The sequence below is a fragment of the Sorghum bicolor genome, chromosome 2, assembly GCF_000003195.3.
Source record: "Sorghum bicolor cultivar BTx623 chromosome 2, Sorghum_bicolor_NCBIv3, whole genome shotgun sequence".
NCBI lineage: Eukaryota > Viridiplantae > Streptophyta > Magnoliopsida > Poales > Poaceae > Sorghum > Sorghum bicolor.
In genome coordinates, this window is record NC_012871.2 from 72,981,976 (window position 1) to 73,006,562 (window position 24,587).

General features: G+C 40.3%; 5 protein-coding genes across 6 annotated transcripts; 3 read left to right on the plus strand and 2 right to left on the minus strand.

Moving 5' to 3' along the window:
- LOC8079174 (PHD finger protein ALFIN-LIKE 9) lies at window positions 1,262–6,782 on the plus strand. Of its 2 annotated transcripts, none has more exons than XM_021452952.1 (5): window positions 1,262–1,533; window positions 1,656–1,688; window positions 4,075–4,303; window positions 5,123–5,216; window positions 6,247–6,782. In XM_021452952.1, the coding sequence occupies exons 1-5, from the start codon at window positions 1,443–1,445 to the stop codon at window positions 6,553–6,555; spliced, it is 756 nt and encodes a 251-aa protein (XP_021308627.1). In that variant the 5' UTR covers window positions 1,262–1,442; the 3' UTR covers window positions 6,556–6,782. The 2 variants fall into 2 exon arrangements, with proteins under 2 accessions (XP_021308627.1, XP_002461002.1); XM_002460957.2 differs by having other exon boundaries at window positions 1,265–1,533; window positions 5,069–5,216.
- Window positions 9,122–10,973, minus strand: LOC8079175 (40S ribosomal protein S3-3). Its single transcript, XM_002463123.2, has 6 exons — window positions 10,835–10,973; window positions 10,608–10,755; window positions 10,337–10,508; window positions 9,749–9,803; window positions 9,519–9,650; window positions 9,122–9,432 (listed from the first exon to the last, which is right to left on the minus strand). The coding sequence occupies exons 1-6, from the start codon at window positions 10,868–10,870 to the stop codon at window positions 9,277–9,279; spliced, it is 699 nt and encodes a 232-aa protein (XP_002463168.1). The 5' UTR covers window positions 10,871–10,973; the 3' UTR covers window positions 9,122–9,276.
- Window positions 12,966–15,363, minus strand: LOC8060670 (probable small nuclear ribonucleoprotein G). Its single transcript, XM_002463124.2, has 4 exons — window positions 15,151–15,363; window positions 15,028–15,050; window positions 13,418–13,539; window positions 12,966–13,313 (listed from the first exon to the last, which is right to left on the minus strand). Exons 1-4 carry the CDS (start codon window positions 15,183–15,185, stop codon window positions 13,251–13,253), a joined length of 243 nt encoding a protein of 80 aa, XP_002463169.1. The 5' UTR covers window positions 15,186–15,363; the 3' UTR covers window positions 12,966–13,250.
- Window positions 15,477–20,253, plus strand: LOC8060671 (peroxisome biogenesis factor 10). Its single transcript, XM_002460958.2, has 11 exons — window positions 15,477–15,776; window positions 15,872–15,903; window positions 16,702–16,791; window positions 17,533–17,627; window positions 17,728–17,929; window positions 18,073–18,142; window positions 18,667–18,745; window positions 18,925–19,058; window positions 19,195–19,283; window positions 19,605–19,690; window positions 19,797–20,253. The coding sequence occupies exons 1-11, from the start codon at window positions 15,587–15,589 to the stop codon at window positions 19,897–19,899; spliced, it is 1,170 nt and encodes a 389-aa protein (XP_002461003.1). The 5' UTR covers window positions 15,477–15,586; the 3' UTR covers window positions 19,900–20,253.
- LOC110432494 (stress-response A/B barrel domain-containing protein UP3) lies at window positions 20,717–22,058 on the plus strand. The gene has a single exon (XM_021453007.1). It carries the CDS (start codon window positions 20,943–20,945, stop codon window positions 21,720–21,722), a length of 780 nt encoding a protein of 259 aa, XP_021308682.1. The 5' UTR covers window positions 20,717–20,942; the 3' UTR covers window positions 21,723–22,058.

Below are 24,587 nucleotides of genomic sequence, written 5' to 3' on the forward strand. Positions count from 1 at the left end.
TCAGCTTCTAGAAATGATGAGATACAAGATTGAAAAGTATTATGATAGCATATTAAGGTTATTAGCTATGTATTGACAAATAAGTTTGCAAATGATCCATGATTTCAATTTTTTTCTAATCTGTTGTAGGCATAAAAATAGCTGAAGTGGAAAGACTACCAAGATCAAAGAAGCAAAAAGATGACATTTATTTTTAGTTTCAAAATATAATATTTATTAGTCTAGTAGACATGTTTACACGTTATGGCTAACCGGTTTATTTAGGAAATGAAGAACTAACAAATTTTTAAAACTTAGAGACATTTTCGGTGGCTTAAAGAACTTAATTAATACTTACCTATTTTTAACTACAAAGACAAAAATGACCTTTTGTATAGATTAGATGTAAAACCTAAACCCTAAACCTATAGGCCTATCCGCCTATGCCTATTAGTATAGATTAGATGCAGTACCATTGTCCTCAAAAGAATGCAACTATAGTATACCTATACCAGTTAAAGTGCTTCAAATTTAATCAAGTTTCTAGTAAATAATATTCATATTTATGATTTAAAATTAATTTATTATGAAAACACATTACATAATTAATCTAATGATATTTATTTGATAATATTATAAATATTAAAACTTTTTCAATCTTGGTCAAACTTAGTATACTAGAATAGAGTATTTGCATTTTTTTTGGGACTGTGGAAGTGTAGATATAAGGCCTTGTTTAGTTCCCAAAAAATTTCAAGATTCCCCGTCACATCGAATCTTGTGGCACATGCATGAAGTATTAAATATAGACAAAAACAAATACTGATTACACAGTTTACCTCTAATTCGCGAGCTGAATCTTTTGAGTTTAGTTAGTCCATGATTGGACAATATTTGTCACAAACAAACGAAAGTGCTACAGTAGCCAAAACCAAAAATTTCCCCCAACTGAACAACTTGGGGATTTTTTTTATAAAATTGCTACAGTAACTTTTTATTTGTATGTGACAAATATTGTCCAACCATAGACTAACTAAGCTCAAAAGATTCGTCTCTTAAATTTTGACCAAACTATATAATTAGTTTTTATTTTTGTTTATATTTAATACTCAATATATGTGTCAAAGATTCGATGTGATGGAAAATTTTAAAAAATTTTGAATTTTTAGGTGGAAGTAGAGGCCTAAACAGAAAAGATGAAAACGGGCAATATCCTGTTCCGTATGGGCCGTCCCAGTGTCCCAGTCCCACCAACACACGGACACGTTCGAGCCTCTTCCAATCCACCATAGGCAGTCGCATTCCCACGCCTCGCGTCCGCTCCGCCTCCTTTCTCTTCTCTCTCCTCTTTTAAACCCTCCTCCGCTCGACGACACCACACGAAAATATACGTCAGAAAATAAACCGGCAGCAAATCTTTTGCAGCACCGGCAGCGCTCGATTCCTGCAATCCGCCGCTCCGAATGGACTCAGGGTACAACCCCCGGACGGTGGAGGAGGTGTTCCGGGACTTCAAGGGCCGCCGCGCCGGGATAATCCGCGCGCTCACCACTGGTATGCGACTGATTCGTTAATGGATCGATTCTCTCTTTCTGCCTAACGATGAGATTTCACGAATGGAGTTTCAGTTGGTTTCGGATGGTGCCGTGACTTGTTTTAGCTTGTTGTTGCTGCAGATGCGGAGGATTTCTTCAAGCAATGCGACCCGGGTGAGTGAATTTTTGCTGCTTGTGCGTAATTTTGGGTTGCTTTGCTCCCCGAAGGTTGTGCTGTTCCGTGGTCCAGATTTTTTGTTTTGCAGTACTGAATTTATCAATCATGCATGAGAGTGTACTGCATTTTTTTTTTCAATTTGGGAGGCGTGTTCGGTCATAAGTCTGGTTAATATTTGTTTTCAGTTTACATATAGGAATATGTTTTTTCTTTTTCTTTTTGCAACTATGAAACTATCTAGGTAAATTATTACTGAGAGTTACTGCAGAAATACCAGCTGTGCAAGATTTAAAGGATCACCGAGAGAATGCCATTTGACTGCAGTCAAAAGGATCTTGAGATATTTGATATGCTTATAATTTTGAATCCATCTGAGAATAAAGAACGCAAGTGTGGTTGTGAACCCATGTGGGAGGAGCAGCAGCAATAGAGTGATGCCTCAGAATTTTGAAGTTTAGAACATTGATTGTAGCATTAAATAAAAGCGTCCCACTGGTCCTGAGGGGAGGGTGGGGCTGTGGAACTGTGGAAGGTCGTAGGGTGTAGCAGCAACTTGACCAGTACTGTATCTGTGTGGTTCAGATTAATCCATCGTACACTGATTACTCATAGGAGTATTAGAGCAAGGTCAATAATAGAGTCAAGTGTTTGGCTATAAGCCAAATAATTAGAGCCAAATTATACAATAAGTTGTCTCCTACTTGTCTCTAAAACACATTCTCTTTCTTCTCACAATATTTGCTTTTTGGGCCCACTACTAACTATGCATCCGTGCCCAGCTTGGTGCTTAACTAAGAGCCAAGCTATCATCTCTCTCCTCTCTTCTCTCCTCCACCTCAGCATTAGCTTGGCTATAAGCCCATTATTGTACCTGCTCTTAGATGGCTTTTAAGATCTTAAGTTCCTCGGATTAGGACCCTTCATAATATTCCACCTTTATGTACCATGTGGTACTGTGCTAGTGCGGTCTGTGCTTACATGAATGCCTTCCAAGCTGTGTGGGCAGAAAGTTGTCTGCTGCTGGACTGAGGTGCCACATATGCGATGCGCCTGTTGAGTTTGAGGGGTTTTGTTCAACATCAGTGGGTCCTGCTTGGTAGGTGTAGTGTGATTCTTCTGGCCTAATAACAATAATTCATCTAGTTCTTTTGATTAGGAAGGGTTGGCTACATGCCTGCAATGATAGGAGTTCATATCTATATCTTTTCTTTCCTGCTTGGTGTATGCAATGGTAGGCTGCTGCCAGTTGAGTTCTTACCCCAAGGTGGTTAGTGGTTACTGAACTTGGCTACCCTTGGGTACAATTCTAATGTTGCACCGGCCATCTAGTTCTAATGTTGCAATGGTAGGCTGCTTGACAACGGTGCATTTTAATCATAAGACAAATTTGTGATGGGGCATAGCTGTATTCTACCTAAATTAATTAATGGCTAATGTTCATTTGTAGACTAGTGAAAGCATGAACATTGGACCTTTTGGTAGGAATTTCATTGTTAACAAATGCCTTTAACTCTTTATTCCCTAGATAGATAGAAAATGGTGCACCGTAATGATGTCCAGTTAGTAAGCTTGGAGGGAGAAAAGTGATGCTAGATAAATGAAATGACACCAAAAGCTATGTTTGGCATGTGAGTGTGTTAAACACAAGGGATTTCAGGTATCTTGAGTTACCAACAAAAAGGTAGTCACCTTATCTATTCCTCCCTAGTGGACTGCACTGATTGTTCAGCAATATGGGTGTTACAACCCTTGGCTTGACATATTGATTCTTCATGCTGTAAATACTCCCTCCTTCCAGTTTTGATCATTACCTCAGCAAAAGAAAGCTTCCAATATTGATCAACGTCCAAATTTGGACATGGGCTCCCCTTTTTCTCGAATTGGACGTGGCCACGTCGGCGTCAGTTTCATACTGCATGCATACATACAACACGTGTGCCAATGGGGGCGTACACGAACGGATACGAAACATCTGTCAGATATGATGCTTCATTAGTCTATGTGATTAATGCATTGCGGGGAGGACACTTCTCTCCTTGCTCTCTGTAGGCAGAGCTTAAATGTCGGTCATATTTGAATGGAGGGAGTATTATAGTATGATTTAAGATTTAGTGGCCTGCATATACTGTAACTTGTAGCTGTTGAAGCCCTAGTTAAATTATCGTTTTATATTGCTCATTTTTTTTAGGGAGATGATGACTTTTACTCAAGTGTGCTGGGACGGTTACCTGTGTGGGGTTGCCCTTATTTGGAAGTAGATGTGAAGTGATCAGATTTAGATTACTGAGTTAAATCATGTCCAAGTTCTGAGTATTTCCATCACCTTTTTTTTTCTTAATGAGACGTCTACTGATCATGTTGACCGAGTGTTCCCTTTTGCAGAAAAAGAAAATTTGTGCCTGTATGGGTTTCCTAATGAGAGCTGGGAAGTGAATTTGCCTGCTGAAGAGGTTCCACCTGAGCTCCCAGAACCAGCATTAGGCATAAACTTTGCAAGAGATGGAATGCAGGAAAAAGAGTGGTTGTCCATGGTTGCTGCACACAGTGATGCATGGTTACTTTCTGTTGCATTTTACTTTGGCGCTCGATTTGGTTTCAATAGAAATGACAGGTTAATTTTCATTCTATCTTTCTGGAATATGTACTGCAATCTCTTTATCTTCTTTTATTGCTTGCCTTTCTCTTTTATCCGAGTTTTCCCACTTCTGTAATGCTTGTCCTGCAAAATGTTGGACCCATTTTGACAGGCGATAGATACAGATAACATAGTATAAATTATAGGTACTACTTAAGAACTGTGAATAAACATGAACCTGAACAGTGTGTCATCCACTTGGAATTATTTCTCTCACTAAAGGAATGACATAGTCAAATCGCATAGAATTGAGTTTCTGCATGAATGATGAGTACTAAAGAATTGTGAATAAAAATGAATTCGGACACGCGGACAGTGTGTCATCTGCCTGGAATTATTTGTCCTCACTAAGTAATGGCATAGTCAAATTGCACCAAATGAATTTCTGCCAAGAAATTTGAATTTGGTTTGAAATATGTTAGACTGGAACAGCGGTAATGCAAAACATTTCCCCTTCATGTCCTTAGTAGACCTAGGTAACTGAGAGGATACAAAGGGATCTGCTAGGGCTAGGATTATTGAAACTTTGGTTTTAGTCAGTAAACTTCCAGTAGTATTTTGTGATGGTTTCAGTAAGAATGTTTTCTTTGGGAAGGGGTGGGTCCATGGGCACGGGGAGTTGTCCTGGTATGATTAATGTTAGCGGCATATCTTCAAGAAAATCATTATTTCTGGCATTTTTCTTAGTTTGTACCTTTATTCCACAGTATGGATCACTAGAACTTACCTGTTGTTATGCAGGAAGCGCCTCTATAGTTTGATTGATGATCTTCCCATGGCTTTTGAAATTGTTAGTGGGAAGAGTGAAACCAAGGCACCAGCACCAGCGCCACCAACACCAAACAGTAGTAACCATAGCAATATCAAATCGAAGTCTAACAACAAAAAGGTACTATTCATTCTCTAGATATATGCCTATACCATGAGTTTGACTAATCTTGAAATCCTTTATTAAAAAAAATCTCTTTTTGACTAATCTTTAAATCCTTTATAAAAAAAATCTCTTTGCTATAGTTACCCATAAAGCGCAGCAGTGTGACATTTACTTTTGAGCCTGTTACAATTCATTTTTAGTTTATTTCTTGCATCTGCTCAATCCATTTGTCATATGTTTGATCTTGTGTATATAAGTTTCAAAAAAAAAAACTTGTGTATACTTGAGTAGTATTTGTTGTCACTAACCTTTAGTTCCTCAGCGTGTAAGATGTTACACCATTTTCGGACATGGCATGGTTTACAACAAGTTTGTTGTAAAGCTGTGAAAGCTTATTTTCTAATTTCTATAATGACCTTGCCAGCATTACTTTTACTTCCACCCAATCTGTGTTAGTTTGCTGTCTGTTGAAAGCTCATGACCTTGTAAGGTACTTATGAAAGCTCAATTAGCTTTTGAATTTCTACACATAGCTCAAAACTACCAGCATTTATAGGAGCATTCAGAACACTATCCATCCTGCATAAGGCTTTGTTTAGTTACATCCAAAATCCAAAAACTTTAGATTTTCCGTCGCATCAAATCTTACAGCACATACATGGAGCATTACATATAGATAAAAAAATAACTAATTGCATAGTTTGCTTGTAATTTGCGAAACAAATCTGCTACAGTATCCAAAAACTTTTCACCCATCGATTGTTTAGATCAATTTTTTTGGATTTTGACACTGTAGCACTTTCGTTTTTATTTGACAAACATTGTCCAATTATGAAGTAACTAGACTTAAAAGATTCGTCTAGCGATTTACAGGCAAACTGTGCAATTAGTTTTTGTTTTCATCTATATTTAATGCTCTATGCATATGCCGCAAGATTCGATATGACAGGGAATGTTGAAAAGTTTTTGGTTTTTGGGTGAACTAAACAAGGCCTAAACAAAGCCTAAATGTATGTTTTTACCCTCTTCCCCTCTGAACATGCAGAAACCATCGGAGCCTAAGGTGAAGCAGACAAAGCCGCGTGCCCCTGCAGAGGAAGGCCCGGGCGGTGAGGAGGAAGATGGCAGTGCAAGCGAGGGCGAGCACGGGGAGACGCTGTGCGGCGCGTGCAAGGAAAGCTACGGCCCCGATGAGTTTTGGATCTGCTGCGACCTCTGCGAGAAGTGGTTCCACGGCAAGTGCGTCAAGATCACGGCGGCCAAGGCCGAGCACATCAAGCAGTACAAGTGCCCGTCCTGCACCGGCGGCGGTGGTGTCGGCAACAGCGGCACCAAGCGAGCCCGCCCATCTTAAGGTGGCCGGTAAGCTGCGGTTGGCAAAGCTGTTGCGGACATAGCTGCAATGGCTGCAAACTTTCAATGGTGGTGTAAACTTTTGTAGTGCGGCTAGGCTGTTTGTAACCTGTCATACTTGGCTTGAAGTAGGTTTCATGTTCTTCAATTTTCATTAGCATTTGCCATGACCATCTTGGTTAAGTAGGTTTCATGTTCTTCAATTTTCATTAGCATTTGCCATGACCATCTTGGTTTCAACTTTCATATAGGTTTCATGCTTTTCAATTTTGACCATTTAAAACAACTCTAAGAGCCTGGCTAAAATTGGTAGGCAAATACTAATTTTATAAAGTAGAAAACTTTTTTTTAAAAAAAAAGAGAGATCCACAACAGCTTTGCTATTTTACAAAATCATATAGCTTGTGTTAGTAGTTGGCTATATATGACCAACGAAAATCAAGAATAGCCAACTTTTTATTTTACAAAACTAGATAGTACATTTGTTAGAGTATCTTTTGTCATACAAATTCTAAAATAGCGTTCACAATAAGAATAGCCAAACTGTTGGTGTTGCTCCAAGCATCGTTGCCGTTAAGTGTACTGATTGAGTGGCTTACCGATTTGGCATTTCACTAACCACTAACCTTGAGCCTTCACCTGGCATTTCACAAAATTGCACAACGGATGCCATGCTTGAACACAAAACTGTACCAAGCATACAGGTTGTAGTATCTGAACTTAAATATAAAATCACCACGACTGGACGAATGATACAGGCCGTAGTAAATATTGTCCAATCATAAACTAAGGTTAAAAAAATATCTCACAATTTCCAAGCAAACTGTGTAATTAGTTTTTGTTTTTGATTCTAGAAAACATTTTGGTTTTTGGGTAAACTAAGGCCTAAGTTGTGACAAATAGTGAGCTTTACAAATTCAGCGTCCAGACGAACCGTACAGTTACAGCGTAATTTTACATAAAATAAAGCTGCATAGCTCGTAATACGTCGATACGAGAACTCCACCGACTAGGGACTGTTTGAAACTGCTCTTATTGCTTCAGTTTTCAGTTCCATCTTCGATAGGTGTAGTTACTGTACTCAGGTACTACCAAACTCCAGCTCCAGTTTTTTATGGAGCATGGTACCGCTCCAGCACTTGTACAACAGGTGGATAGAGCAATCCCGCTAAATGTTGATAGTACCAACCCATTTAGGGCTAAAATGATGCAGGCCTATTCAGCAAAGCGACCAGACTGAACAGCCAAAGTGAAATGCTAAATCCCACACATGCAAAAACACGAGCAAACCACAACAAAATTTCAAAAAAAAACACATACAAAGAAAAACTCCGAATATCATATAGAGGACACCTTAATGCATTCAGCTATAGCACTAAATGCAGAGGAAAAGACCATCCTCCATGGAATCAATTTTGCAGGACCGCTCGGTAACATTGCACAATTATCAGCATGCTGCCGATACAAAAATCCTGCCACTAACCAGATGCACTAACAGTACCAATTCTAATCCATCACATGAACCTACCACTAAACCAGCATAGAGGCCAAAACCTAAAGCATTTCTAAAGGCAAACAGAAATTTTAACTAAGGAGTTATTAGGGACAATATAAGAAAAATGATTGTTGAGGAAACCATAAGACATCTGGCCTAACTCAACTGCCCATTTTTCTTAAACTGATCTAGCAGGAAAGTCCAGGTGGCAAGTAACACAAGTTTTTGTATGCCTGTCTAGACAAGTCCTGCGCATGGAATTCAAAGATTCAAACTACAGAGGTTGCATACCAGAAACAAAAGCACATGCAACAAACCATTTTCCATACTCCATAGATTCATACAGTATAAAGCAGTTAAAGCATGTAAATGCTAAGTTGGCAATTCAGAAACTGGTGTCTTAAGTCACATGAGAGGAAAATGATTGTTGGAGAAAACAGGATACAAGTCTAACCCAACTGCCCACTTTCCTTCAATCTATATAGCAGGAAACACTTTCGGCACAAAATGCATAGAGGATAGCATAAAGCCGATACACACTATCCTGCAAAGCAACTAGTATTGCAGAAGTGAAGAAAATTCATGGCAGTAAAGATGAGAATAAATTGCACAGTACACAAATAGAAGCATAAAACCTAACTCTATGGAAATGGATATCTTAAAACAAAATAACCAACAAAACAAATGATGGCAGCATATAGAACACAAAAAATATGTTTCTGAGTACATGAGAGGAAAATGATTGTTGGAGAAAGCAGATATGCTTAACCCAACTGCCCACTTTCCTCAGATTGATATAGCAGGAAACACTTTCGGCAAAAGACGCATCGAAATTGCGTAAAGCCGATACACACTATCCTGCAGGACCATAGTAGGCAAACAATTAAGAACTCATGAATTTTTGCCAAACAAAAGTGTTTTTATAATTGTTCCAAAACACTAGTAGAAAATATGAACTGTAACTAGCATAGTAGCATATTGTTGCTTAGTCATCATCACTATAAAAATACTTGATCAAAGACTACTAGACAAGTCAAGTGAACTGTAGGGCAGCAAGATAGAAACAACCAAATAATAAAGCGAGAAGCAGAAAGAATATATTGATTGTCATTGTTTGCAACTATAGAAAGTAAAGCTCTCTTTACTTTCAACATGTTAATAATAAACATTACACGAACACAAAAAAGGCAGACCACAACCATAGGCCCCACTTCCAACTTTTTTACTTCAGGCAACTGGGATTTCGGCTGCAAGAGGCCTCAAAAACTCATCCTCTTCCTTAGGCTCGTGGATTGTAACCAGATCAGGTAAAGGCATGGTTGGCCCTTGCTTGCCCTTTGGATCCCAGTCAAGCATAATCTTAACCTTGATACCAAGCACACCCTGAAGGCAAGTCAATTTGAGCATTAATAAGAGTTTTTTAATAATTGTTTGCATAACAGGATTGCATCTAGTAACAAGCATCAAACCTGTCTCAAGAGAACATGTCTCACAGCTGAATCAATATATAGGTTCACAGGATGACCAGAAGAAATCATGTACCCATCCTTGAACTTCATAGACTTAGCACGCTGGGCTCTGAGCTTGCCACTTACAATAACCTGGGAAAACAAAAAGGGCTCTGAGCTCGCCTAGAAATTCTATATCAAGAATGAACTCTAATTAAAACTGCATTTGTTTTGATTTGTGGAGCTCTCACCTCACAGCCCTTAGCGCCACTCTCCATGACAAACCTGAGAACACCATAACATGCCCTGAAAATCAAACAAGCCGATTTAGTAAAAGGACTAGATAGAAATTGAAGCTTCACCTATCAATCAATAATAAAGCAAGCTCAAAAGATTAAAAAAACAAAAAGTAATGTGGCCAACCAGAAATATATCAGAAGCCTATTATCAAAGCTTCTCACAGGTACAATTCCAGTTGGCACAGGTGATATAGTCATCTTCCGACACAAAGTTGGTACAGGGTAACCTATTTGCTTTATAGATGACATGACACAAAACACAACTAAAACAACTAATCCCCAAAATTAATCTAGTTCATAAGTACATATCCCTCCAACACTTCAGCAATGGAAGAGCAACAATCCTCCCAGTAATTATACAATGTAATGGAGGGGTAGTCAATTTCGTCACCTTCGAACACAGGTCTGGCAAAGCAACAAGCCGAGCCTGCTGTGAGAGTGACTACAACAGTGTAGCATCCCAGAAATGGCAGGCTATCACATTAACATATAATAACATAGCAGTGTGATGCAAGGTAACTAACTACACAAGAGCATAACCTTCTCACGGCTAGTCCACCCAGAAGCTTGTAGCGAAGCGACTCGGCCTGGGCGATGGCGCAGAGCCCACGGTTGTTCACCTTCTCTGCGTAGAGTTCAACGCCACCCTCCGGGAAGTTAAAGCGCTTCTGAACCACAGAAGTCAGCTCCCTGATTCTCCGGCCCTTCTCGCCTAAGCGAGATCGAGAAAAACAGTTTCAGCAACCAAACTACTAGAAACCCAAAGTAATCACCACTGTAATCGGAATGGGGGTTATAGAAGCGCACGTACCGAGGACGTTCTGGGTGCGAGTGGCACGGATGATGATCTCGGTGCGCATGGGGGTGACGCGGACCTCGACGCCGGAGTAGCCATCCTCCGCGAGCTCGCGGGTGAGCATCTCATTCAGCTCCGCGAAGAACACGCCATCCGCCACGAACTGCGACCGAGCCGGTGAGAAAACCATGGCCCACGCAAGCCGAGCAAGGGATCAACACGGGGACGGGCAGGAGCCTTACCTTCCGCTTCTTGCTGATTGCATGAGTCGACGCCATTGGAGACTGAACGGTGGAGTGGCCGGCGGCGCGTCGCGGCGGCGGCACGGGAGAGGATAGATTGGGATGTGAAATGCAGTGCAAATATATAGAGGGTCACGATAGAATGGTTAGGGTTTGTGCGGTGACTATTGTTGAGTGGGCTTGCGCGGGCCTGGGCGCACTTCGGCCCTCTTTGTCAAAAGAATCACTCCATAAGCCCACCAAGGTTTTTTTTTAAAAAATAGTCCATCAAAGTTTTTTTTTTTTTGAAACCGGGTAAATTTCATTACTCACAAACTAACGAATCATTAGCAACACAAATACCAGAACGCTTTCAGAACAGAATTTGCTCCTCACCCTGGTTACATAACAGACCCAGCACAGCTAGCTCGTGAGCAACTTGATTACACTCTTGACATTTAAAAACACACTCAAAAGCCACAACATCATCAAAATCATTTGTCTTGATTGCCTGAACGACCATCTTAGCATCTGTCTCAGCGATTAGGTGCCCGGTCCTCAAGTCAACTGCCGCTTGTACACCTTTGGAGGCACGCCACAAACTCACATCACATGTAATGAAGTGAGAAGACGATCTACCTTTTCCCACATTTGATAGGGGTTTATTCTGAACTACTGAGAAATTGAAGTTGAGCCACTCAAAAGCCCCCACAAAAAGGCCCCTTAACTTTGTATGTGGAGATGAAAAACGAGTTCACCTCTCTAGTGCTTCATTCGTGAAACTATTTTTCTCACAAAGTTGTTTGGCAATGGTAGAACTTTATATCAAGCCACACAGAAGCCAAAACTGAAACCGCTAAAAAGCCCTCCCAAAGAGGGCATTCATGTCACTTGGCGACACTCGTTTTGTATAGTAGGTTTGGATCTTTATCACTCCCGTGGCACGACGCCTTGTGTGAAGTCAAAATGCAGCTCGTCCCATACCTTTGATTTTGTATATGTCGATATGGATAGGTCAAGGTCCTTTATCGAACCGCCTCCCGCCTCCCTAATTTTTGCACACTTGTGTTAGATTTTACTCCCCTCGTATATAAAACAAAAGTTTAGTCCTTAACTTTTTAAACCATTTGCATTTGCACACTAGATATTATTGTCTAACATGGTGTTATGCTGACCACCATAAACGATGGCACCTTAGCTGCTAGGGGCATAATTTGGACTATAGTTTTTTTTTCTAAAATAAATATTAGAATATTTTCCTAAAAAATGATGCAATTGAAAAAAAACCTGAAATCTGATTTAAGATTAGAAAAATTGTTAAAAGGTTAGCTAAAAAAACATAAATCCATCATTAAGGTTTCCCTTATGTTGTCCGACTTGGAGTTGTTTGATCTCCTATGCACTCCTTTTTGTGTTTATTTGCTACTAGATACTTTTTTTTTGTTATAATTAGTCTATATTTATGACCCAAACTATGTAAGTTCAAATTACTTTGACAACAACACAAATGCCATGTATCTATGTTAGAGCAACCACAATGTAGCAGCAAAGCACTCCATAGAAAATAAAATATTCTCTATAAGCTAGCTGAAACATTGTGGAGGTAGTACATATAACAGTCTATAACAAAAAGATACCCATAAACAATAAAGAAATATTATTTTCTCTTTCCTCTTTTGTCATGATACATGTGATGGTTGGAAAGAATAAATTTTAGTTTCTAATAGAACCCGACTACTTTTGTTGGCTGAACATTGTGAACAAATAATAATAACTATAAACTACTTATGTAGACCCCATGTATATGAACTACTTGGTCCATATAGATTCATATACATTGAGGTTGCTCTTAGTGTCACTTGATCCTAACCATGATCATTTTAGCGTAGAAAAGCATCGATTGTTGTTGTCGAAGTCACTTGGGCTTCTACGTGATCTGATGAAGCGTCAATCTCGACTAATTATTATTATTATTATTATTATTATTATTATTATTATTATTATTATTATTATTATTATTATTATTATTATTATTATTATTATTATTATTATTATTATTATTATTATTATTATTATTATTATTATTATTATTATTATTATTATTATTATTATTATTATTATTATAATAATAATAGATAACGAGAGCATATACTAAAAACACCAAAATGCGGATCTGAACTAGCATCTCCAGTTTAGATAAGGAACACATCACAATTCACACCCTTTTTAGCATGATACCACGACGCACAAATCCCATCAGAATAACACCAGAAAGCAGTGTAAATCTTGCTGAGCTATACAGTCATACAGAGGTGCGCAAGCTTGCAGATAAGTAAGAATGAGGGAACTCAGGCTAAAACATGCCCAATGCCATACAACAGTTTTGAATTAATACTACTAGCTTAACGACTGAACCACATCTAGATCCGCTGAAAGTTCACTGAGCCTTGGCGACTGGTTCGAGTGCTTCAATCATGACAACACTATTTCCCCTGATGACCTGCAGAAGATGTTAAGTGTAAGTACTAAGTACTACATCATACCATCAGAACAAATTAGTATTTCCATACCAAATATACTGCAAGGAGAGCATTAGATACTCACCACCATCCCGATGTCATTCTTTTCGTTTCCATTGACCTCAACTGTGTTGTCAATGACCAGATTCATGAACTGATCAAATCCACGAAGTGTGCCAATGACAACACGGTTTGCATTCAGCTTGACTGGCCAAAATTAAGGAGAGAGCGAGTGAATAAACTATATTGTCAGTGCAAGATTAGATGGTATATCAAAATCAGATAAAAAAAGGTATCAAAATCTCTGCACAACATGAATAAGCAGCAACCATTCAAAATTGGATCAAAATTCACCAAATGTGCCTGATAATATATAGCATGGTAGGACTCTGCCATCATCCATATATTTAAGCATCTTAGCCTAAACATGCAAAAGATGAGATACTAACATCACAGCTTTATCAGGCACATACACGATTAATACAATATTTACAAGATGAAAAATACTTTAATGAATAACGATTCAGCAATTAATATTTTCGTACTATTTTAAGTTGTCATATAAAAATGAGCCACAGTTCCACTAGTGCAACAGAAAGACCAAGAATATAAATTGGTTCCAAAAGATTTCTACTTAATAAAACAAAAAGTGTCACAAGTACAAGTATGGTCTTAAAGGTGGTGCATGTTCAGATCAGATGAGATAGATTCCAAGGGCCAAAAATGCTTCATCGATTTCTCAAGTATAATATATATTTTTTGGTCATATACTCTTATGACTACTGGTGAGTCCAGTTGTTTCACCCCCTCAAAGAGTAGCTGAGTTGGGAAGAATGTCTATCCAATCATCAAGCCGCCCTATCAGAGTAACTATGACAAAAAAGAGCTTCATTTGGGAACTAAATCCATAGCTTATCAACTAAGTTCATCATTTAGAGCCCATTATTATTGATAAAGGAAAAAAAACAAGAGATAAATGACAATGATATATGGGAAAAAGGGCCCGAACACAATAAGAAGATGGAAGGAGCATACTAGGCTGCACATGATATGCACATGCATATGTAAGCCGGTAGATGTTATACTTAGTTTACAAAGCAGAACAAAACAGTAAATTCACCATCAGAGTAACACTGACAAATAAGCATCATTTGGACAGTTAACCCACAGCTTCGCCAAGATATCATCATTAGGGCAGTCACATAAAAAGCAATATTTTTCCCCTAAGCTTAACAGTGGAAGTGTGGAACACAGTTGTGTTCACTAATATTTGCACATTGAAAAGAGTCATCTGTATCACGAAATCCAGAACAGATAAACAAACTGAAGAACTTCCTGAATTGACTTAAAACTAGTTATTAACTCAAGCTAGACATCACAGATAATACCAGCAGAACTCAACTGCACCAACACAGAAACTCGAGACAAAGGGAACATAGTTGTCACTAGAAATCAGGAACATTGTATTTTTCTCTGAACAGTCCCATACAATCCCATATACCAGTTAAGAATGATAAATGATGCAGACCAACATAAACCTAGTATAGTCACATCCAAGCTTATATCCCAAATTTTAACTCTTTTAACACGCGACGAAAACTCTCAAGTACCGGCGCATAATAATAGCAGGAAGTAAAATTACTAGCAGTGCATAACTAATAATGCTGAAAGACTGAAGGATCTGCAAGAACTTACTTTGGAGCTTCTTGTCCATGTATCTGGAATTTACCGAAAAAAAAAGCCAGTTAAAATCGCATCAAAACAGAGAAGCAGCAACAGAACAAATAGAGCTCGAGATGAAAGGAGCGGCGATGTTACTTCTTCAGATCCGGAGGCTGCCCTGACCGGCTCATGGCGACGCCTTAACTTGGATCAATTACTAGCACAACCTTCTCTCCCCGCCAAACCAAATCGTCTTCCAAGACAAAGAAAGCGCTCGCCGCCGACTCGAGAACCCAGAACCCTAAATAATCCAGGGACCGAGTGGTTAAGGGCGGTTGCGCCGGTTTCTCTCGGAGTACAACACACAAGACGGTAATCCGACACTGGCATGCGGGGTCCGTATACATAAAAGGTTAAACACGAAATGGTACTAATAGCAGGGGTGTTTGTACAAAACTCCCATCATAACCGCCCGGCCCGGCCCGGACAGGCCCATCGCAGGCGTGCGAACACGAAGCTCCCCTCGGAGCTCCCAGGCACTCGGCGCTCTGGAACTCTATCGCGTAGTACGGACTCCGCAGGGCGAGGAGAGATGCGAGCAGGCGCCCCCGCCGGCGATGCGGGCCCCAGCTCCGGGGCCGGCGCCGGGAGCAGTACGCCCGCTCGGCCACGGAGGTTCCCCGGGGCGGCGCAGCCGGAGATCATGCGGGCGGCGGAGAAGGACGACAGCTACGCAGCCCACGTCACAGAGGCATGCCGCGACGCGTTTCGGCACCTCTTCGGTACGCGAGCACTCTCCAGTTTGCGTAAAATTAGCTTCTCCTTGTGGAATTGACTGTGACTTGAGGTGTTTTGCTCTGCAACGATGATGCTGTAGGTACCAGGGTTGCTGTTGCTTACCAGAACGAGGTGAGAGCTGGTTGGCTCTTTTGACATGCCCTTCTAGTTACGCCGTGGCAGTTGTTTCAGTTACTGGAACCTATGCTCTATACGATTTGTGCTTATGGATTTTTGGTCTGTTAAATACGTTTTGGGCACTTTTTTTTCAATGGGTGATTATGAATGGTTTATATCATTTCCATGGGATGAATTCTCCAGAGTATATGGAGCCTATCAGTTTCGTATGCTGGGTTATACCATTTGGCTGTTGTATTGGGCGTTGTTAGATGTGAATACTTCATACTCTGGTCTAGTTGCCACTAATGTGAAGTTTGTCGAAAACCTAGTTAAATTGCTTTCAGTTCTTTCAATTTGGGTAACCATTTTGTAGTGGGGTACCTAACAATGTAAACATATGGTAAATTCTGGAATGCTTTTAACTTTATTAATTAAAGAGGTATTATAGGTGGCACAACTAGTCTGCATAACATTGCAAACAACTAATGTTCTCGAGGTAGAACGGTTGTCGCTAATGGTGGTGTATCTAATCTTCATGCTTAATGATGCAAATGGGGCTGATTCAATAATTTGTAAATGTCTTTTGAAGTATATGTCACCTTTGTGGAGCACGGTGGTTGTTGCGATTTATAAAATAACTGCAACCGCAAGGCCCTTTTCTGTTGCTTTGAATGCCATGTTTTTTTTTTCCATCCCCTATGATGTATGAATTTGAGTATTATTTTTTTCCTCCCTAGTATTTGCTATTTGTTCAATGGGGAGTACATAATAAAATGTGGGAGTAACTTACATTGATTTGATCTTTCACAGATAAAATTGCTTGGTCAGTCCCTTTACTACTTGCTAACAACTGGTTCAGGCCAGCAAACACTTGGCGAGGAATATTGTGATATAACTCAGGTCATAGCACCTTTTTCATCTTTAGCATTATTTTTTTTATTTTCTGCTATTCAGCTATTTGATTCAGCATTATGCTTTATGTAGCTTTATACTTATATCAGATTATGCATCATCAAGTTGCCTCTAATGCTATAGTTTTCCGGTACATATTTGTTGGACTGTATAATCATTTTGTTTTGCATAGTAGTTAGATCATGGGACAAGGCAAATTTTAATCCCTTGAACTTTTGTAGAAGTCCACAGAACCCTTGAACTGAAACTGGTTATTATACCCGCTAAACTTCAGTTACATATCCCTTAGGACCACAACCAATAGAGAAAACTAGTATGGTTTTGGGGACGATTTGCCATTGAGGAGAGGTGTGTCCTAATTTTCTCCCTCTTCTCGCATGCATCCACTATTCACCAGCAAAAGAAGGTGTTGAGTACTACCTCCATCCAGGATGGACTTATTCCTGAATAGTGTGGTTAAGTAAATTGACTTTTTTTACTGAGGATTTACTTTGCACCTGAAATTAAATATACAATAAAAAATCCCTTGAACTGCTTGAAGTATAAATGATAAGAGAAGACTCAATATAATAGCTAGTGAAATAATAATAATAATAATAATAATAATAATAATAATAATAATAATAATAATAACTGTTCCCTCTTGTACAAATTTGTGGCCCATAAAAGTTATTTGCAACAATGCTATACTACTATACTGATACTGTCCATGTCAATTGAACTATTCAGGTTGCTACCTTGCATGGACTTCCACCTACTCCTGCAAGGCGGATCCTATTCATTTTGTACCAAACTACTGTGCCCTATCTTGCTGAACGGATCAGGTTTGAAACAAATAGTTTGTCACGCTCCTTCAACCATTATATTCTTGCAGAAAAAAAGGCTGATTAGATTTTACTCTTCTATCCATAATGTTTTTAACAGCTCCAGAATTGTTGCCCGTAGTATTGCACTCAATGAATCTCAGTTTGATGATCATCCTGAAAGTGATAATTCTAGTAGTGACATTGCACAATCCGTCACAAATAATGGCATTCCTTCAACAAGCTTAAGTGTTTCTGCTCTGTCAAGGTTAAGAGGCCGAGTTCATGCTTTGTGGCAATGGGTTCTTCAGAAATGGCCTTCAGTAAGATTTTTTTTTTCCTAGCTGGTAGTTTTCATCTGTATTTTATCAGCGGGGAACCTCTCTAGATTCACTCATAGAGGTATTAGCATGACAATATGGTTTTCTTGCCTAATACGTGTATGCTATCTACTTTATGTTCTTAGATGCTGCCATATGCTCAAGATGTTATACAGTTGGCTATTCGGACAAATCTAATGTTCTTCTATTTTGAAGGTATGTTGTGTTCAATAGACTGTAAGATCCAATTGTATATAGTTTATATATATATATGATTGAAGACCAGTGGATTGTGGAATTGTGATGGGGAAGGGTAAAAACTGAAGAGTTCTGCTTTTTGCATCCTGCTTGGTAAAAACATGGGCTAATTGTGAGTTAGTAGGCAAACAGAAATGCCTGGACTGGGTCTTATGAAATCTTTTTTCTCGGACCAAGGGTCTTATGAAATCTGGTTGTCATAAGCTATAGACCATAGTATTTCGAAAGAGTTGTGTGATGCACTGTCAAGATCTGCTGCATATCTGAACACTTCATATGTTAGTTTGGCATGCAAATTCATTTCTTCAATGCAACAGTGTGCTTCAAATTCTTGGTAATAGTGTACCACAAGCTTAGCTAGTGTGGTGACTTTGATTTGTTAGGACCTGATAATATTACTTATTTATTACCTCACGCATATATGTATATGTACTATACTTTTATCTGTGACATTTTTTTTTGGTATACTCCCTTTGTTATAGGATTGTATTATCATTTGCCAAAGCGAGCAGCTGGTATTCGCTATGTATTCATTGGCAAGCCAATGAATCAAAGGCCTAGGTAATGTTTTACCTATTTGCTTATCTACTTTATTTAATACAACAAAGGATGTCATGAATTTGCATGTCAACAAATGAATTTGCAGATCTCAATCACTTTATCACATTCATGTAAATTGTTTCCCTTTTGAAAGATTGAAATTCACCAACAGATAAAAATTAGCTCACAACCTTTTGCAGGTACCAGATCTTGGGTATTTTTCTGTTGATTCAGTTGTGTATTCTCGGAGCTGAAAGACTCCGAAGAAGTAATATATCGTCAATAGCTAGTTCCATTAATCAAATATCATCTGGAAGCTATCCATCGTCTACAGGTGCACTCTCTTGTACTTAATTTGTCTTATGCTGAATCTTCTGGGCTCATATGCCGAATCTTAGAGTTTACTTGCTTATAATGTAATACAAATACTAACTAACTGTTTATATTTTTTGTGATAAATGTTAAACCAGGTCGGGGCATCCCTGTTCTAAATGAAGATGGAAATATCATCAGCGACATCCGCAGTGGTAAAGCTGCAGATATAGCTTCTCATTCAGAGGTATTTGCTTTGTCAAATAAATTTTGAGTATCTGGCTATCTTTGTAGTACACTACCTTTAGATAATTGTATATGATACTCCATTAACTAAGCCAGATATTTACAGAGAGAAACAAGTTTATACTACCACATAGCCTTTTATACACATGCAGAACAGTTTGTCTCTGAAATGAGCCGTTAATCCACAAATGTTACATTTACAGATTACAGATTGAGTTGCATGTGCTTTCAACCGCTACTCTTCAACTATACTTGTTTAGTTTACTGTGATGTATTCATGGATTGTGTAATGCTTACACTGTACTTTATGTCTAATGTCCAGGCTTCCAGTGGCAAGAGCAAATGCACCCTCTGTCTCAGCACCCGGCAAAATCCTACTGCCACAACCTGTGGACATGTTTTCTGCTGGTAAAAGTTGTTTTTACAAATCACAATTGATCGTGTATTGAGTCTTGACAGATATAAACTGACATTCATCTACGAACGCTTTGACAACTCATCACATACCATGCAGGAATTGCATAATGGAGTGGTGCAATGAGAAGCCTGAGTGCCCCCTATGCAGAACTCCAATTACCCATTCGAGTTTGATTTGTATATATCATTCAGATTTCTAGCAAACCATTTCGCACAGTAGGAATTCCATACCATACTTCGCTGGCGTCAAAATTTCTAGACCATATTTCGGCAAGAAACCTGCATGCTGAAATGGTTTCGTATACTGAAGTGGGTCAGAATTTCTAGACCATTTCAAGAGGTTGAAGATCAGACAAAGCTGCATACAGTAGTTTGTAGGGTTGAAATTTCAAAGTGCAGTAGGGACCACAGGAAGTAGAAAATATTTATTGGCAGTTCGGATAATAGATAACCTGTACATTGGACACTGATGTGTAGAACAATGGCCGACTCGAATCATCGATGTTGTTTCCATTTTCTTCGCACTTGTACCAGCTTATATGTTTTATGGTCCATCCGTTCTGTCCCCCATGTTTGGATGGCGTGACTCTGGACATTTTGAGACACCGACGAGTCGTCGTCTCGTCGATCACTTTTTGTGCTGCTGTTTCAGTAACCGGGTGGCTATGTTGATCGTTGGAGTATATATAAAAGGCGCCGGTTTGTGCAGGTCGCTATGCATTCTGCACACGGTTGTTGGGGGCCATTGCCGGCCATTGACCAGCCAGCAGGCTCCTCCTATGACACAATCACACAACTACAGTATATAGCGCCAAGCTACCTATGGTTCAATGTGCCAATTTCTTCTGCATGAAACATTGAAACTTTGGAAAAGATGAGTAATTGGTCGACGTTATTGTAGCGAACTGACCACCGTTCATAGAAAACAGGCTGCATATCCATCCGTGCCACCAAAACGTCGCCCTCACGGCCTCGCCCTATCCAGCAGCCCCCGTGCACACAGCACAATAGCACATTGCGATTTGCCCGCACCAAACCATCTGCGCCGCCGCTCCGTGCCAAGCGAAGGCGAGCTCACCATTTTTATAGAACACCACCAACTCAGCGTCGCATCTCATCTCCGGAGAGGGCGGAGACAGGATACCCATTCCCCAGCTTCGTCAGGTCACTATCTCTCTCACTAAACCACCGGCCGGTGCGCTCTGCATCTTTTAACCCTCCCCGCTGTCACGCTGACCTAACCATGATCTGCCTCAAAGCCTTCTCATCCCCTCTCCACCTCCCGACCCTCCGCCGTCTCACCCCCACTTCCTCCCTCCGCGTCGCCGCCGCCACCATGTCGTCCTCCTCCGCAGTCGCCACCCCGATCGAGCACTTCGTGCTCTTCAAGGCCCGCCCGGAGGCGGTGACCTCGGGCGCCACGGCGGCGATGGTCTCCTCGCTGCAGGCGCTCGCCACGGTCGTCCCGGGCCTGGCCTACATCCACGCGGGGCCGGTGCTCCGCCTCCGGTCCCCGGCCGCGGAGGCGCTGGGCCCCACGCACCTCCTCCACTCCCGCTACGCCACCAAGGAGGACCTGGCGTCCTACGCGACGCACCCGGCGCACGTGGCCGCCGTGCAGAGCCACGTCCTCCCCAACGCGCTCGACATCACCGCCGTCGACTGGGTCAACGCCGCGCCGCTCCCGTCCCCCGCGGGCCCCGGCAGCGCCGTGCGCCTCACGCTGGCCAAGGTGAAGGAAGGCGTGGAGGTCGCGCAGCTCGTGGAGAAAGTGGCCGCCGTGACCAAGGCCGCCGGGGACGCCAAGGGCGCCAAGGTGAGCTTCGGGGAGAACTTCTCCCCCGCGCGGGCCAAGGGTTACCAGTTCGGGATGGTGGCGGTGTTCGACAGCGTGGAGGAGCTGGACGCCGTGGAGGGGGACGGCAAGGTCGAGGAGGCCAAGGCCGCGGTCAGGCCGCTGCTGGACGAGGTGATGGTGCTGGACTTCGTCGTTGGAGATGCTTCAACGCCTGCGAGCCTCTGATTACAGGTTTCAGGTTCTCAGTTTCGGGATTCTGAGTGTGTTGTTGATTTCAGAATAATGGATGGATAGACTCCTTGTAGTTTGTCAACTTGTGAAATTGGGAATGACAGTGCAGTTAATAAGAATTGCTTCCCTTGATTAAGGATCAAAGTAGGCCACAGCTCCTGCTCTGAGATCAAAGTCTAAGCTCCTCAACTAAGGTTTGCCTAGCACAAATTAAGGAATCAGTGATATGCATGGCACATTCGTCAATCGGTCACTTGAAGTGCTCCCTAGTACGAGTACACTCTGCTAGTCTGCTCATTCAATTATGAAGGATGTTCTGTCATGCCATTTCATTTGATTGTATATATGGGTATGTGAAAAGTAAATAACAACTGTAAACCTCGAGGCATTTGCAATCACCATGGGGTAATGGGATGATCATACTGCAGTTCGCTTAGTTCTTCCAGAGAAACCCAGAATATTATGCAAAGTAAACTGACTGATACAGTGACACTGCTGAAAATCCATAGCTGCACCTGCACGCATAATTTGTAGTATAATTGTTTTTTTAAAGATCGTAATATAACTGTATAAGTATACACTGCTGATAGCATAATAAATGATGTTTAACCAGGTCATTTCGTTTGAAAATTAAGATTAAGATGTTTTAACCAAGTCATGTCATCTGAGTGTCTGCTGTATATATTTGGTGCTGGACTTCATCATCTGGCCACCTGCCAGAGAGGTTCCAGCAGTGTCCGAGGCTGAGGTTTCAGGTTCAATCTCAATTCCAAACATATAGTTGATTTTTAGAATATTGTGTTCCTTGTGGTTGTCATTTGTGAAATTGGAGATGACAGAATGATGAACAAGAATTACTTTGCTTGATTAGGATTAAGGATCCAGGTAGGATATTCTTACCAGGATTGTGCCTATGTGCCACTGCACATTCTTGTGAAGAAGCACAGAGGTCAACCCGCTTCAAATATGGAACATGGATTCTGGCAATGCAACGGAGTTGGGTCCTCATATCGATGCGAATGAATCAGTCTTTCTACAGAGGTCAATCTTTGCCTATTAGGCAAGAGGATAGCAAGTTCAAAATTCTGTCTCGGTAGGACATGGATTTCTATTACTATGAAATTCTTAAATTAGTACTTGCTCCTTCGCTAGTGTAAGAACAATGTGCTCTTTTGATTACAAATGTTGTCTTAACATGTCATTCATTTGAGTGTCTAACATACATGGTTTCATGAAAAGTAAATTACCTATTGGAAACCTTAGCTTCGGTAACAATTGGTAATTCTTTCAGTTGCAGCTGCTAGTCCTGTCCAGGTCTCCAGGAACGTTGAATAATGGAACAATCTGAATGATATTATAGAGTTTTATCATATTTCTTGTGGATATTACCCATTCGTGTATTAACATATCAATAAAATAAAGAATGTTACTGCTAGAAATTAAAGAAACCAATGGAACCAAAATATCCAAGAGTGGATGTAGTTGTTTGACGAAGGTATTGATATTTATTGTTGCTAACTTTAAGATCTCATGGTTTTGGTTATCAGGTATCTGCATCATGCAGGGCACGGATTGGAATTCGAAATCAGTGTCTGTGTTGTTGTAGACATTGGCTAAAAAACAAGTGGAAATAATAACCAAAGCGCTATGAAACTAGTGATTACGATATTATTTTTTACTTGAAGAAAATTAGCTTGTATCTAGAAAGCACAGGCAGCCATATAACTCTGTTTTGTTTCTGTCATAAGATAAGAGTGGGTAATAATTTTGGTGTATACTCCAAAAGAATGCAATTCTCGTTTTTTGAGAAGTGAAACAGTTTGAATTTTGACTAAATTTATTTAAAAACGTACTAACATTTACTATACAAAATAAGTAACATTAGATTAGTTATAGAATATATTTTCATAATAAATGTATTTAAAGATATAAATGTTAATACTATTTACTATAAATTTGGTCAGACCGTATTCTATAATTGTATTATTTTGTGGATAGAGGGAGTAGAAGAATTTTGGTAGTCACTTGTCCACGATGGTCTCACTGCAACCCTTTTCCATCCCTGCACCTTCTGTCTGACTGTCGAACGCCTATTTGCCTATTTCATGCTGTTTTGGTATTCCCAGTTGCTCTTCCTCCTCTTGAACGTTAGTGGTATGGGCGATGCAGGCGGAGGAGGCGAGGGCGAACAGAGTGGGCGATGCTGACGGGGTCCTCGATGCGAAGGCAGCCAACCAGAAGCGGAGCAAAACGCAGACGCGATACGAGGCAGTTTACAAACCACGGCAACACGTCGATTGCTGTTGTCAGTAATTCGAAGTTGCATCTAGAAGCGACACAAGTGCATAACATGTTCACTTGTCTTTCGTAAGCGGTACTTTTTATATGCTAGTACTAGTAGTGTTTTTCTTTCACAATAAGGTTTTGTTAGTTCCATTTTTTTTAAATAGACGTTGTAGCATTTTTGTTTGTATTCGACAAATATTGTTCAATCATAGACTACCTAGGTTCAAAAGATTTGTCTTGCAAATTATAGATAAACTGCGTAATTAGGTGATTTTTTTATCATATTTAATACTTTATACATGTGCTATAAGATTCTATGTGACGGAAAATCTAAAAATTTGTAAAAAACAATTTAGAACTAAACATGACCTAAATCAGGGAACACTTTCACACAAACGAACAGTAGGTGCAAGCTCTCGCGGCCACACGTCTCTGGTCCAGTGCAAGCCAACGCTGGCTCCCGACCTCCAACTTCCCAGTCCACGATTTTCAACACCACGACACTGAAGTAGAGCAGGGCACACCCAAGCCTGGTGGAAACCACACATCTATTACACGTTCAAAGATATTAGT